Source organism: Protopterus annectens, chromosome 11.part0 (genome assembly GCF_019279795.1).
Source record: "Protopterus annectens isolate FY-2018-M chromosome 11.part0, PAN1.0, whole genome shotgun sequence".
Classification (NCBI taxonomy): Eukaryota; Metazoa; Chordata; order Ceratodontiformes; family Protopteridae; genus Protopterus; species Protopterus annectens.
Window position 1 is genome coordinate 158,720,429 of NC_056745.1, and position 16,847 is coordinate 158,737,275.

A 16,847-nucleotide genomic window follows, 5' to 3' on the forward strand; every position below is an offset into this window, starting at 1 on the left:
AGGTGAACAGATCTATTTGAGGTGTTCTCACAACTGCATCAATTCCTGGAAGACCCACTCATTCAATTTCCATTCGTGAGGGACTATCCTGTTCTTATTCAGTTTGTATGCCATTATGTTTAGCTTTGACTGAATGTAAGATGCTTTGAGGATTAAGGAATCCTAAACAGCTAACTACCAAGCCATTACAGTTAACCTGCAGAGGGGGTACGACCTTGTACCTCCTTGCTTATTTATGTACCACATGGCAATGGTATTGTCTGTAATTACCTGATGTAGTCCTAAGGACCACAGGTGATGGAGAGACTTCAAGGCATGGATCACAGCCAACATCCCTTTTATGTCAATGTGCTTTGGTCTGCCTGAAAGACTCCACAGGCTTTTCACCCTTACCCCCATGAAAACTGCTCCACAAGCAAAATCTGATGCGTCTGTGGTGAGAGATTGGTTTGGGGTCAGAGGACAGAATTGGATACCTAGGTTCAGTTGAATTTGTTGTCTCCACAATACAGTTCCATTTTTATAAAGCCAAAAACTGGAATTTGATACTCCAAAGAATACAAATGCTGAGTCTATGTTTTTTTTTTAAAGAAACCACTGTATCTTTCTCAAGAATAACCTGGCTAGGAGAATCACAAGACGTATAGAAGCCATGAACCCTAGGATCCTGAGATATTGCCTCACAAAGTCTGAGACTGGTTGGAGATGTTTTGGAAAGATTACAGATAAAAATCCACCTTCTCTTGTGTTAAAAGCCTTTTGAAAATGTGTCTAGAAGGCAGCCCAGAAACACAATTCTGTGAAGTGAGAGAAAATACATTTATTAGCATGAGGTATTTTTCTGGAAGGCCATAGTGGTCAAAAGAGACACAACCAATGTTAATGACACTTGACATCTGGCTAAAGAATTTACTAAGGTAAGCAAGTCAACTAAATAAGGAAAAATGTGAATGCTGTTTAGTTTGCAATAGGCTATGACTGGAGCTACGCATTTTATGAACACCCTTGGAGCTGTAGATAAAATAAAGGGTAATGCAGAGGACTGATAAGGTGATCTAGAAACAGAGAACCATATACATTTCATGAACCCTATGGTTATGGCTATGGGAATGTGGTAATAAGTGTCTTTTGAATCTAGTGTTACCAAGTAACTTGTGGGAGGAGTGATGGGGTAACATGTTATGTAAAGTCAACATTCTGAACTTTTTTTACTTTCACATACAGATTTGTAAAAGAAAGATCTAGTACTGGTCCCCAACAGGCCCCTTTCTTTGGAATCAGAAACATTTGCTTTATGACTCCTTGGGTTTATAAAGACTGAAGAACCTGTGGTAAATTTTCAGTTTGGTTCAGAGGGTGGGGTGGAATTCCCCTTAAAGGAGGTTGTTGGATCTAGTGCCATCTGTAACCCTCCACCACCAAAACCACCAAAGATTCTCAAACAATCTTTCGCCAAATGGGGATAATGAGGACCTGTCCGTGGGACCGATTTGCAGAGATGTTGGCCACAGGAGTGGGAAGGGGGAAAGAATGCTGGTATAGTCATTCTGTACTGTTGGACTTTTTCTGAAAGAACCCTATTTCCTGTTGTTGTTTCCCTCCAGTCATGTCTTTTAATGTTTTGTTTGCCAGAAAAAGATTGATTTTGCTTATTTGGCTTTTTTTGTGAAAGCAGGAAGCCTATAAAATGTCTACTGGGTTACATGAAAAATGTAATAAACTATCCAAATAAATTTCCCCTTTCATTATATTGCTTGAGAACCTGGATATCAGAAGAGCTAAACAATACTGCTTTATCCAAAGCAGAATCTAAGATTTCAAACTTAACTTCATCAACAAACTTTTGGTTACATACCCTAGCATATTTTCTCAACACTGTAGCAGTAACCCTAGACATAGGATCTACACAATCATTCACACTCTTCAAAGCATGCTTAGATACCTGGAATAAGGTAGAAATGGTCTGGTTCAAAAAAGAGCTTTCTTCTGTAAGAAGAGTGGTAGCTAATTTCCTCAGACTGTCCATATAACAAAGCATACATTTTCACATATACATCTACTAATTCAGAATTGTGAAGGCTAACATGGAAGAAGAAAACATTCTCTTACATATAAACACAAAAACTTCACTTAGTGGTGTAGAAACCACAATCAGACACAGCCATAAAATCCAATAATTTATTGATGTGTTAAGCACTTTCGTCTCTGTACAACAAGACTTCTTCAGAACAAAGTATGAATTTCACCTGGTTCCTTTTATATAAAATGAACTATCACATGATCATTTACATTTCTTGTTACTCTGTTTAAAACCCCACCAATTTCATATATCATTATTATTATTGTCTTGCAAACATCTTAAATAGTTTAGACAATATATTAATCAACTTTCCTACAACTTATTAATAATAAAGAAAATAAAAATTATTTTATATATGTTATAAATTATACATAATAAATAAACCACGTGGCTAGAAGCAGATACATTTCATTCTACCCTTTTAATAATTAAAAATAAAAAATATGCAATATGTAAAAGTTGTTTTTTGAAAAATATGCATTATAAATTGTACATAGACAATAAACCATAAATAAATAAACCATGTGGTTAGAAACAGCCTTCATTCTACCCTTTTAACAATTAACCTACCTCCTATAATAAAACATATCCCAACAAGACACACACTATATATGTTCATTACATAATTATTAAGCTCTTTTTCTCAGCATAGGCATAATATTTATTGATTCATTTAATCTGGGAAATGAAGCTGCATTCAATTGGAGCTGCCAACTTAGCTCCCTAAGTGCTAATTCATTTTCCCAATGCCCTGCTCTTGGGCTTTTTCTCCCTCTCCAAGATAACAAAACCAAAATTTGTTAAAAGAAGTACAACATATACTGTGTTTAAAAGGGGCATTATTGGGGTTTCCTTGCTGTATGGCATAATTCTGTTTATATATTCTTTTTTTGAAACTTCTCTCTGTCTTCCCTATGTAATAATATGAACAACTCGTGCAAATAGCTAGGTATACTAATCATCTGCTGTTACAATTCCCAGTGTTCAGTGTTAAGTTTTGTGGTGGTTTACCTACTGTAATGTGATCCCCTTCATATATATAACTACAGTACTACATGCCACACATTTGGAAGTTCTTATCCTTTTATGTATTGATTTCAACAATGGATGTTCTAACCAGAATTTCAAATTCGTTCTGTCTTATAGACAAAATGTCTCCCAATAGGTTGCATAGGTCTGTGTTATTTTTACATATTATCGCATTTTTAGACATACTTTTCTTAATTTCCTTACTGAAATCACCATAGTAAAGTACCATAGAGTTTACTAAAGTGGAATTAATATTCTTATTCTTATATCGAGGATCTGATGTACCTGTACCTAATAATGGTGCATATTTGGTACCCCAACCTTCCATCACGTGTTCACTACATTCCAGTACTATTTGAGGTGGGTACCCTCTATCACAAAACATTTTGAAAAGTAATTCCAATTCTAATTTAAAATCCTCTATCACTGAACACATCCTTACGGCCCTAATCATTTGCCCTTTTACCAGATTCTTCTTGGTAAATATGGATGGTAACTTTGGAAATCCAGAAAGGTATTCGAAAAGGTGGATTCCTTACACAGTCTAGACCCAAAAACATTTTAAATAGTATCTTTGAACGACAGAACATGCAAATAATCAATCCTGTCCTAGGAATGTTTATATATAAATTTAAAATATGGACAAACTGTATTAATGTACTCTACAAAAGCCTCCACTTCACTATCTTTATTTTTCCACAAAATAAACACATTGTCTAGGTATCGCAAATATACATGCCACTGGTTAATGTATTTAATTTTAAAAAATAAACTTACTTTTCCAAGCATACATAACCAGATTGGCATATATGGGAGCACAACTTGCTTCCATCGCGACCCCCTTCACCTGTTTGAAATATTCCCCTTCAAAATACAGGTAATTATTACACAAAATACAATCCATAACTTTCATAATGAAATTCATCATGTTCTTATCAAAATTGCCCAGTTCTCTTATGGATTCATAAAATAGTTCTACACCAACCTGATGGGGTATAGAATTGAATAAGTCTATGACATCAATTGTGGTAAAGGAAACCTCCTCAGAAAAATATTCATTTTTAATTTTCTTCAGAAAACCACAAGTCGATAAGCATATGTTCAACTGGCCATAATAAATCCTTTAATATTCTGTCTATAAACACTCCCAATGTATAGGTGGAACTATTCTGAGCTGCTATTATCAATCTAAGTGGGGGATTATCAATACACTTATGTACTTTTGGGCATCCCGAACACACTGGGTATCAATGGACGGTTATTAATTAAAAAAATTATATACCATCTCATTTTTAACCACTTGTAACAAAGAATCTTCCACAAATAAATGGATTTTTCTATGTGCTATATTAATCTTGTTTCGTTAGACTATGTTGTATGTTTCAGTATCGTGTAACATGCCGCTCATGATGTTGATATAATCCAGGTATTTTATGACTTTGTGTCTCTCTGTACAATGTAGTCACTAGGTGTAGCAATTTCAATTATCAATGCTACTTTTGTCTTCTTTTCATGGACTACTACATAGGTTCATAGGTTGGTACTAGGCTATCGGTCCTAGGGCCTATACAAGCCTAGCCATAACAATTCCCTGGATATTTCTCCCCACAATATTTACTTCCCTGGACCCCTGTCTAGCAGGGCGAATGACATGATCCCCGAGGTGAATTTCCTATCTCCTATCCAATCGTCAAGGCTCCTTTTGAAGACGGCCAAGGAGGCACTCTGCTTGACATGTATGGGCAGTCTATTCCAGAGTATGGGGAGTCTCTGGGTCAGGAACCTATCCCTCAAACATGTTTTGTTCATTGTGATGACAAGGTTTAGATCCCTGGAGCGTGTGGCTCTGAGGGATTGGGATTTCTTTAAGTGAAGCATGTCCAACAGCTCAGGGTTTAACATGGCCTTGTATGTTAAGCAGAGATGGCCTCTGAGTAGAGGATATGCCACAGAGTATAGCTGGAGTTTTTTTTAGATGGTCAGCATAGGGCATCTGCTTTAGGCCTGTGATTCTTTTACTGAGGTATTTCTGTGGCCTTTCCAGCTGTTGCAGATGTTTTGTGAGGCACATACCAAATGGGGGCATTGTACTCTATAATGGGTCTAATGAGGGATGAGTACAGTGGGACAATGACCTCCTTTTTTCTGGATGAAAAGCCTTTAGTGATGAGATGTGCCACACAGAAGGATTTCCTGACTGTTGTGGCGATGTGGTTATCGAAGGTGAGACCACTGTCCACCTGTGCCCCTAAGTCTCTCATCACACTTACGGTGTTTAGTGTACTGCCACCTATGTGGTAATTCATGGGTACATGATTTTTCCCAAAGAGGATAACTATACATTTCTTGGCATTAAGCTTGAGCCCATGGCTCTGTCACCAAGCATCTGTTTCTGTAAGGCCCTTTTGTAGAATATCCACATCACTTGGGGATTCAATAATGGCTCCCAGTTTGCAGTCATCTGCGAACTTTGTTAGCCAGAGTCCCTTAGTGTTAGCCTGTACTTCAAAGAAGTACATGCCAAACAAGAGCAGTCCCAGGACTGAACCCTGAGGTACTCCACTTGTCATTTGTATGGAGCTGGATTTGGAATCGGCTACTTTTACAGTCTGGGTTCTGTTAGTAAGTCAGTTGGCAACCCATCGAGTGACGTAAGGATTTATGCCCAGCTTAGTAAGTTTATGTATGATTCCGAAGTGGGGGATGGTGTTGAAGGCCTTGGCGAGGTCCAGATAGGCTGTGTGGACCGCCATACCCTCGTCCACAACTCTGGAGACTGAGTCGAAAAAGTCAATCAGACTCAGGAGACAAGATCAGCCCTTCACGAACCCAAACTGGGTGGGGTCCAGTGTTTGAAGTTTGCCAGTGTCTTTGTTTATAAGTTCCACGATAATGCGTTCCATGCCCTTGCAGATCAGGCTCACCAGACTGATGGGCCGGTAGTTCCCAGGATCCAAGGTGGATCCACCCTTGTGGAGTGGAATAACTGTAGCTGTGCGCCACGTGCCACTCAGTGGGCACCTAGCCTGAGGTGAGGCTATGATTAAACATGACACTTAGGTGTGGTGCCAGGATGTCATCTGGTCCCATGGATGCTGTATTCTTAGCTTTGGAGAATGCGGTTTCTAACTGTGTGGCCGTGATTACTGGAATTTGGCAATCTTTTGGTATTGAGATGGGCCCTTTAGGGGGTGAGAGGGTGGTGAAGTTGGCACTAAATTGATCTGCCAGGATATTGGCAATATCCTTAGGATCAGTATATTTAATGCCATTCTGTTGTAGCTCAGAGCATATCTGAGCATTGCCACTTAGATTCTTGACATAACTATAGAATGCCTTGTGGTTGTCTTTGGAATCTTTGGCAATTTTATTTTCATAACTAGCTTTGGAGGATTTTATGAGGGCTTTCAGCTTCCTACTGAGGCTGGTAAGGTAGTTTTTTTGCATCCTGGGATTTTCCTCTTTTCGGCAACAGTTTCTTTCTTCTGTTGTATAGTTTGTTTATGGCAGGGGACCACCAGATTGGCTTCCTTTTTTTGGAGGAGAGCATCTTGGTTCTATTTGGGATGGCACGATTCATGCAAGAATGGATGTGTTCATACAGTGCCTTAGTGTAGGATTCAGCAGTTGAACTTTCAGCTCCTGTCTGCATGGATGTCATGAAGTTTGTCACTTCTGACTTGAGTAGCATGAAGTTGGCTTTGGAGACGTTTTTTACGGAGGTTTCCTTACTGGGGGTGGGTGGGGGTGGGATGTGGATGTCAAGGGTGATTTGCTTATGGTCAGACCTGACCAATGAGGGAGTGACCACTGGTGTGGAGCATCTATCTCCCATGTTGGTAATGACCAGGTCTAGGATATTGGAGCCCCTGGTGGGACATTGGATTAGCTGATCCAGGGTGTTGGAATTTATGAATTCCAAGAACTGTTGGGAAAAGGTGTTGGTACCCGAGTAGTTTTCCCAGTTAATGGCAGGGTAGTTGAAATCATCCAGTATTAGGGTGTTTGGTTGTATCTTAATATTTTCCAGTATGTTTAGAAAGGTGTAGTGAGAATCTTGGGGCATGGTGGGGGATCTGCAGCAAGCTACAATTTGGATTGCAGTCTTACCTAGTGTTAGTTGCACCTGGAGAAGTTCAGATGCATTGTGTTGGGCAACTAGCCTGGAGGTGTGAATATCTTTGGTGAATATGGACACTCCCCCACCTTTAGCGTTTCGGTCTTGGTTTGGTGGCCGAAAAGTGTGGTAAGAGTTGTAGCCTGGTACTGCATCTGGTTTTCTCACATCTATTTTTTGTGCTGTTGGTAATGGATGATCCCACATGATATAAACTTCATTTTCTATTAAACTTTGTGGCTCATGTTTCCAGTGTTTTTCAGCTATTTCAGTATTGTAATGTTTGCACAATCCCCAATGCAACAGTCTTGCCACATTATTATGCCTTTCAGAATACAGTCCTTCTAACATTAGTATATCACAACCAGCAATAAGATGTGTGACTGTTTCCAATCCTGATTTATAAAACCTACATCTGTCTGTTTCTCTCACATGTTCAATGGACTTTGTAAACTAAAGTGTACGTAGTCCACTATCTTGGGTCACGAATATTAATCTTTCGTCTTTTGGTTTAAATTCACCTCTCCTTAACTAATCCTGCATTCAATCCTGGTAAACATGAGGTTGTTCCAAGAGTTTTCTATATTTCCAACTATATTAATGCATTTTCCACATTTCCTTCCTTCTCATCTGATTCTTCACCTTATATTCTTTCGTTTTTTGGCACATTCAGTTGCTGCCTGATTTTGATCTACTTCTAGTCTGATTTCCATTCCCGCTTGACACAGATATGTTTCTACTAAACTAAGCAAGGAAGTCATCTTAGAATTATTCTCCTCATGTTTCAAAACTTTCACTACATTTGTGTCTTGTGAGGTGAGTAGATATATATGAGTGTCTCATGACTGCAGATTTCAATGTAATCAATTTCGAGGAGACCCACACCTCATTCATAATGAGGAATATATAGTCATGGTATGCACTGATTTTCATAAATAAGTTGATGAGCATGAAGCATCTTTCTTGTTTTCCTGTCCAACCTATCCAACACCTTTTGGGGACAGTCAATCACTCCAAAACTGTAAGCTAGGACAGGAAGAGCAAACTGGTTTATAGCTTGGACTTTGTTCCTAGATGTCAGTGTTGTTTTCAGTATTAATTTTAGTCTTCTAAAATATTCCCTACTAAGTTTTATTCACATTTGTTCATGTTTTACTGTTCATCCTTCATTAATTCCTAAATATTTATACACTCCCTCTTGCTCAAGTTCTTTTATATTACATTCCTATCCCAAACTTTTCCTTTACTACACTGCCAGTCATGGCTTGGCAGGCCAAATTGCTTGCCTCCTGTCTTGAAGCTCAATCTAATGCATGGCTTTCCACTAGTACAAGGACCAGATCAACATCCCTTCCTTGAATGGTTGAGTCAAAATTAGTCACTCATTACTATTCACTCCTGAATGGCTCTTTCAGCACCCAGGCCTACTAGCTGACCCAGGTCAGTGAAGCAACACTCAACACTCGTCACTTTGTGGATGGGAGCAGGCTAAACCCAGCATCTAAGATGTCCTATCATAGCTCAATGTAGATTTCCTAGGCAAATGTTTTGGACCTAGAATTATTCTTAATTATGCATTCTTTCCTCAATCTATTCCCATCACTGCTGGATACGCCATCATCTACCCTGTTGCTGAAGGTTGCTAAAAATGCATATTTCTTCTAGGTAAAAGACCAAGTACACTCCCAGCAGATAACAGCATTCTAAGGCTAAAAAGTGTTGGAGAGTACTGCATTCTATGAAAATAATGTCAAGAGGAACTGCATGAGGTGCACTCATCATTACCCAGACTCCCTAGTGGGAAATGGGTTCCACTGGGTCAAACATCTTACTGCTTTCAGAAGACTCCCTAGTGGGAAATTGGTTCCACTGGATCAAAAATTTTACTGCTTTCAGAAGACTCCCTAGTGGGAAATGGGTTCCATTTGGGTCAAACATCTTACTGCTTTCAGAAGACTCCCTAGTGGGAAATGGGTTCCATTGGGTCAAACATCTTACTGCTTTCAGAAGACCCCCTAGTGGGAAATGGGTTCCACTGGGTCAAACATCTTACTGCTTTCCGAAGACTCCCTAGTGAGAAATGGGTTCCACTGGGTCAAACATCTTACTGCTTTCAGACTTTAGAAATGAGGGGACATTTATCACTTTAAACTGAAATAAAAGCAATCAAAATATTGTCTTATTAAATACTTCATACCATCAGGTTATAGTCTAGCACCTAACAAAATACACAAACTGACTTAAGTTATGGCTGCCTTCATCTAACATATATACACACACACACACACACACACACACACACACACACACACACACACACACACACACACACAAATACTGTCACACAGATTACAAAAATGTATCTTAAAATCCTTCTGCATCCACTGCAACCACAATCACAGTAGCAGATGCCTGTTTAACATGGGATGCAATCAGCAGCAAAATGAATGATAGCACAGTCTCCACCACTGCATGAGCAAGTGAGGAAATCTGGCTCATGAATGTCTGTGTGAGTGTGAGAGAGAGAGAGAGTGTGTGTGTGTGTGTGTGTGTGTGTGTGTGTGTGTGTGTGTGTGTGTGTGTGTGTGTGTGTGTGTGTGTGTGTGTGTGTGTGTGTGTGTGTGTGTGTGTGTGTGTGTGTGTGTGTGTGTGTGTGTGTGTGTGTGTGTGTGTAAAAAGAAAAAGAACAGTTAACAATAAAAATTAAAAGCTGGATTTACCCACCCCAATAGTTCAAAAGAAATGCAGAGATGATTTCTAAAGTACATGTAGTCCTTCATATGGATGACATTGTGGTTACCGTCTTTGTCCTCTTGCCGGAGGTGGCCCAGAATCTTCAGTTCTACTAATGCTTGGTGGTGAAATCTAAAAAAATTATGAAAACAAGAATTCAAAAAGTATTTTAACATTACTACTACTAAAAATAAACAATGACTGTAAAGTACAGTTGTGTAAGCTAACTTACTAGTGGATGTTCAAATGATCACACCTTCCATGTGCCCAAACTTTGTAGCAACTCAAGCTGAGCTCAGTAAAAGACAAGTTCGGGTGCCAAGCCCTTCAGAGCTTTCCTGCCAAAAGAGAGAGGGAGGGTGAGCCCTAAAAAGATAATGCTAAGAGGAACAAAAAAAATGTCCACATAGCATAAACTCACCAAAAAACAAGTAGAGTGTAGGGAGGGAGCAGCTACTCCAGCAGTGATCACTTGAACATCCACTATTATGGTACATCTGCTTACAAAGCTGTACTATATTCATCATATTGATCACCGCTGCTGTAGCCTTAGCTATATGGGTAGATTACCATAGCTTACTACATTGGGAGGTGGAAGGAGAAGAGTCCAGGAGTCCCTGAAGAACCCTGGAAAGCCTGATCTAGGCTTAGAGAAGGAATCAAGCTTATATTGCTTTGTAAAGCTATGTACAGAGGGCCAAATTGCAGTTACTAGAAAACTTCTAAAATCCAACCCTTTACAAAAAGCCACAGATAAAGCCAAGGCCCTGGCAGAGTGGGCATTGACCTGCCTGGAACAGTTTTGTTGCGGTAAGTATAACAAAAGATAACAACCTTAGACAACCAGTTGGAAATAGTTTGTTTTGACACAGGTTATCCCTTTTTTTTACCTTCACAAGAAATAAGCAATTGATCCAAAGATTTGAAAGATTTAGTTCTGTCAAGATAATACTAGGACTGTTTGTGGACATCAAAAGTACAGAGTGTCCTTTCTCCCTCATTTTTGGGTTCAAGAAAGAAAACAGGGACATGTATAGTTTGGCTTAAAGCAAACTTGGATATACCACTTTAAGCATAAAAGAAGGATTAGTTCTCAAAGAAACCCTGACCCTCTGGAAAATTAGATAGGGTTGACTCACTATAAGAGCTTGCAATGCCGATACCTTTATTGTACAGGTCACAGCAATCACTAAAACCGGTTTCCATGTTAAAAACCTCAAATCTGCCATGTCAGCTGGTTCAAATGGAGCAAGTGTTAATTTCTCTAACGTAATATTAAGATCCCTAGAAGGCGCCACTATTTTTCTTAGAAGTCTCTTATGCACAACCCCTTTCAAAAACATTTTGATATGAGAATGCATTGAAAGAGGAAGATCCATGGGCACTGGGCAGACATGCTGAAATGCCTGATAAATTAACCTAGAGAGAGGAGTAAGAAAGACCTTAGGATAATAATTCACAGAGATATTGTAAAACCAGAGAACAACTACTCCTGAATGGGTGCTGGTTATGCTGTTGGCACCAACTAGAAAACTTATTCCACTCATTAAGATATGATTTCTAGGAGCATGTATTCTTGCCTCCATTAGTACCTGCTGCATAACTTCACTAAATAGGTGTTTAAAGGGAATTAACACCATATCATCCAGACAGTCAGCTGAAGCTGACTGAGGTCAGGGTGTATCAAACACCCCTGTTCTTGTGTGAGTAGATCCAGTCTGTGAGGAAGCCTGTGGTAATTGCCCCTGGTCATTTCCAAAAGAAGGGAGCATGGCTGCCTGGGCCAGAAGGGAGTCACCACAATGTTCAGGAGGGATTTCTTCTAAATCTTCAGAAGTACCTTGGATATTAGTGGAAAGGGTAGAAAAAAACATATAGGAACATTCCTGTACAAGGAAAAAAGAAGTTATGTCTTACCTTAATGTTTCATCTGTGTTGTTGATCTTCATCTATTCTTGACTGTTGGGTGTCGGTTCCGATCCACGAAGCCAGTCAAGCCGTGCTCTTGCCAGCTAAAAATCTCTCAAGCTAATAGTCTACCCACAATGCCCCTCTCCCATTTACCTCAGATCAAGTTTGCAGACTTACAGAAAGCCAGAAAAACCATGGGCCCATATGAAGAAGCCATGTCCAAGGTGAACCCTAACGATGCACCCAGGACAAGAGTTCCTTCCTCCAGGAATTCACAGGAGGGGGAAGGCGGGTGAGATGCCAAGAACAGATGAAGACAGATAACACAGATGGAACGTTATGGTAAGACATAACTTCTTTATCTGACGTTGTCAATCTTCATCTATTCTTGACTGTTGGGACAGAGTCCCCAGCTACTTTAGATCCCAGGTGGCCCCTATGAAAGGATATTCTTGACAAACATAAAACCAAAGAAAGCTCCTCCCCTGGAGACCAGATCTAATTTGTAATGAGTGCTAAAGGTTTGTGGAGTAGCCCACGTTGCTGCTGTGCATATTTCATTCATGGAAACTTGGAATGGAAAACAGCTGAAGTGGCCATTGACCTGGTGGAATGCACTCTCATTGGTGCAAGTAACTGGAAATTCTTTTTATTATATATGTAAGTAATACAATCTCTTAGCCATTTTCACAAGGTAAATTTGGAAATGGGCTTCCCTAAAGTTGGGCCGGAGAAGGAAACAAACAACTGTTCTGATTTTCTAAATTCTTTAGTTCTGTTGAGATAGAAACATAATTGTCTGTGAACATCCAACAAATGTAGACAATGTCTGCCCTTGTTGGAAAAATTGAGGAAGAAAACAGGCAAGTCTATGGTTTGATTTATGTTGGACTCTAAGTCTACCTTTGGAAGAAAGGATGGATTAGTTTTGAGTGAAACTCTATCTTTGTGAAAAAATTAAGTAAGGGAATTTTGAGCATAAGGCCGGGATCTCAGAAACTCATCTTGCTGAAGTTATAACTATGAGGAAAAGCGTTTTCCATGAAAGAAACCTCAGGTCACATGTTGTGCTGACTCAAAAGGGGAAAGCACCAAAGACTGGAGAACAATGGGTAAAATCCCATGGTGGTTGGGGGGTCTTTAAATGGAGCCGCCAAGTGCAGAGTTCCTTTGAGGAACACTTTACATAGTCTATGACAAATTAGAGGAAGGTCCCAAAAACCATTATGAAAATTAGAAAGGGCAGCCAACTGGACTTTAACTGTAGAGGCGGAGGCCCCTTAATCAAAAAGAATGGTAGAAATTCTAGAACTTTTTCCACCAGAGCAGAGAAAGGATCGAGATTATCACAAGCCCAGATTGAAAGTTCCTCCACTTACTAAGGTAACGTTTCCTGGTGGATGGTCTGTGGGAAGCCAGCAGAAGTTTCCGCACTGGTGTGGATATATCTTTACACCTGGTGACTAGTAGAATTGGAAGAACTAAGCTGTCAGCTTGAGGTTTTGAAGGCTGGGGTGCATCAGTCCCTGAGAGTGAGACAGGAGGTCTTGAACTGGGTCCAGAATCCATGGACGGTGGTCTAGATGAAGCCACAAGAAGGGGAACCAAATTTGTCAAGGCCAATAGGCCAATAGAGTGCAATGAGGATTATTTTGCTTCTCAAACTGGCTGCTTTCTTAAGAAAAAGTGAGATTACAGGGAAGGGAGGAAGGCATAGAGGAGACCCGGGGGCCAGTCGAGGAGAACAGCATCCATCTGTGACTCCCCCTGAGGGGGAATCAGGGCAAAGTAGCTTTTTCACTTGTTGTTTTGGGGTGATGCAAAAGGTTGCAGCAAGGCTGGCCCCAGAGTCAAAAACTCCTCACTATCTCGGGATTGAGAGACCACTCATAAGGCAGTAGAATGCATCTGCTCAGTTTGTCCAAACTCCTCGGGATGTGCATTACTATCAGAAAACATTTGGAGGAAATAGCCCATTGCCATACTCTAACAGCCTCTCGACATAGTGGGTAGAACTTAGTTCCCCCTTGTTTGTTGATATACCAGACCACAGACATGCTGTCTGATTGGATCGCATTAGTTCAGTGGGGGAGGACAGATTGAAAGGCTTGCAATGCTAAAAGCACTGCCCTCAACTCCAGGACATTGATATGCAGGTTGGCCTCTATCAGGGACCAGGTGCCTTGAACTGTTCTTCCCAGATAATGCCACCCTCCCACTCCATCTACGAGGCATCCACGGTCACTATGTCCTTGGGTTGAGGGGGGAGACAAAAGGACCGCCTAATAGGATTTCCTCAGATTCCATCCACCAGGATAGGTCTTTTTTGCAGTGGCTGGTGATTAATATGGGGTAGTTCATTGGATGGGTTAGAAAAGGCCATTGTGATGCTAGAAGCCATTGTAGTAGATGCATGTGGAACCTTGCTAATGGAACTAAAGTGATGGTCACTGCCATGGACCCAAAGCTTGAAGGACCAGAAGAGATGGAACTTTGTTTTTTGCAAAGAATGTGATGTACTTGAGATTTTATCTTCTGTAATCTGTGTTGGGGAAGAGAGGCTACACCAGAAATGGTGTTTAGATGATCTCCTATGAATTCTAAATCTTGGAAGGGTCTTAGTTGAGATTTTGTTGATTGATTGTGATTCCTATGCTCAGGAATAAATGCAAAGTGAATTTTGTTGTTAGAGGTAGTAGATGCCTGGTGGGAGCAGTGATGAGCCAGTCATCTACATATGGAGACAACCAGAATCTGTGCAGTCTCAAGTGAGCTGTCACTGCTGCCATACATTTGGTGAACACCCTGGGGGTTGTGGTGAGACCAAATGGCAACACTCTGAATTGAAAATGATTTGCGCCCAGCCAAAAGCGGAGAAACCTTCTGGAGTGCTAGTCCATTTTTATGTGGTAGTACACGTCTTGAAGGTCTAAATAGTACATCCAATCAATTTCCTCCAAAAGGGAAGTATAGAATGAACCATGACCAACTGGAGTTTGGACTGTTGAACAAATTTGTTTAGAATGCTGAAATCCAGTACAGGTCCCCAGTCCCCTGTCTTTTTTGGCACTAAAAATAATTTTGTGTAAAATCTGGATCCTGTCTGGTGTGGTGGGACTTCTTTGATAACCCTTTTTTGTAGCAGCTTTTGGATTTCTAAGGCTGCTTGGTCTCTCTGACTGGGTGGAACATCGGGAAGACTTGTTAGCCTGAGATAAAGGGTGAAGGGGATAGAATAACATCTGGTAATAATTCTGTGCACCGAAACATCTGTGGTTATTCATCTCCAGGCTTTTAAGAGTCTCTGGAACCCTGATTCTGCAGGCCACCTCTGCCTCGGGGTCGGCATCTTCCATTAAAGTCCCCCCACCTCTGCCCCAAGGGGAGCTCTCACCACATTTGTCTTGGAAAGCCCCTTGGGACATTTTGAACCCCATCTTCCCATGCCTCTGATTCCTAGTGTAGGATCCTTGGGGTGTGGAAAAACATATGCCCACAGCAAATAGGGACTTCCCATCTTTCTCACACCTGGCTAGAGTTTCTTTAACTTTGAGGCCAAACAAAGAACATTAATCAAAGGGAGCATTGGCAAAGGAAGACTTGAATGACACCGCAAACTCACACAGGCACATCCAGGTGTGTCATCTAATAGCAACGCCTGAACCACATAACCTGGTCGTCCCTTCATCTGCATGTGAAATGAGCCTCATCGACGAATTGGAAATAGACTCAAGGGTAGTTAACTGGGAGGTCACTTTTTCATGGACCTTATCAGATACAGCTCCTGCTAGGGTATCTGATAGTTCCTTGATCAGATCCCTATAGAGCCTAGTAAAATGTGCCAGAAAATTTAAGGAACCTTAAGGCAAAAGTCGATGATGCACAGACACAGTTTCCAAATCTTTCCTTTGCTCTAGACTCTCGGTTAAGAGGATGAACAGAGGAACTTTCTTCAGCAAGTTCCTTTTTAGTGGCCACCACTACCACCATAGCATTGACTGCTAGCCTTTAGCCCAATGTTGGTGGTCCTCAGGTGCAGAAAGGATCTTATCTGGTCTCTGGGGAATCAGTTCTATGGAGGCAGGAGATTTTCCAAGCCTGCTGAGCTATCAGTTTAATGAGATCATTAGCAGGAGGGGTCACCCAGGAAGTAGATGGGCGAGAACCAAAGACTTACAAGTACAGAGACTCCTCAGAGGTAGGGTCCTTGGGCTTCCAGTTACCCCTCTGTTTAAGGATTTCAAGAATGTCTCCAAAGGAGACATCTTCTGGGAATGACTGGGGGAAGCTCTCCACTTCATCGAAATCAGTGTCCTCGGTGACGGATTCTTCAGGGGAGTCCAGGTGTTTACTCTTACACATTTTCTTCTGAGGAGGTCTCAGAAGAAGAGTGGTCCTTAGTTGGGATAACTTGCAACCTTGAAGCTCATTGTCCAGGTGCGGAGGTTGGTGGGAGCTCCCAGTAAGAAGGGGCCAGGGGATGAAATTCCGATACAGTAGAAGCCACCTGAGAACCTGTGGTGGCCAATGCCTTCTCCATAGCCTGGAAAGCAGGTCTCCCTGAGGAGGGATAGGAGCCTGGAATTGAGAAAGATGAACTTGGAACCGGGATCATACCCTGCCCTGAGAGACCAACCTCCAAGGCAAGTTCTGAGGAAGGACCCCCAGCCACCGGACTCCCAAGAGGAAAGGACAACTCAGAATAAAAAAAACAGGAGTCAACTCAAACCTCTGGGGCCTGACAGCAGAGCATGATGTCAGGACTGCATCAGTTCTGAAAGAACCGAGGAAATCAGAGCCGAGTCCGGAATTGAAGGCAAGGGGGCTGTCAGTGCCAGAGCAATAGGAACCTGAGTAGTAGAAGTGGGGAGCTCTAAAGCCTCCAAGGAGGTCAGAGGAGGAATAGCCGGAGGAGTCCTGGGAGAAAAAAATCCCTGCTCCAGGAGGGAGGAGGGTTTGGGAAGAAGAGGGACCCCT

General features: G+C 41.2%; 1 protein-coding gene across 1 annotated transcript in view; it reads right to left on the reverse strand.

Annotated features, from left to right (window-relative positions):
- The window catches only part of DYRK4 (dual specificity tyrosine phosphorylation regulated kinase 4), a 1,709,423-nt gene that overhangs the window by 626,483 nt on the left and 1,066,093 nt on the right, over positions 1-16,847 (reverse strand). The window contains exon 7 of the mRNA XM_044087559.1: positions 9,951-10,091. Coding sequence (XP_043943494.1) covers positions 9,951-10,091 — 141 coding nt within the window. The remainder of the gene's footprint in view (positions 1-9,950; positions 10,092-16,847) is intronic.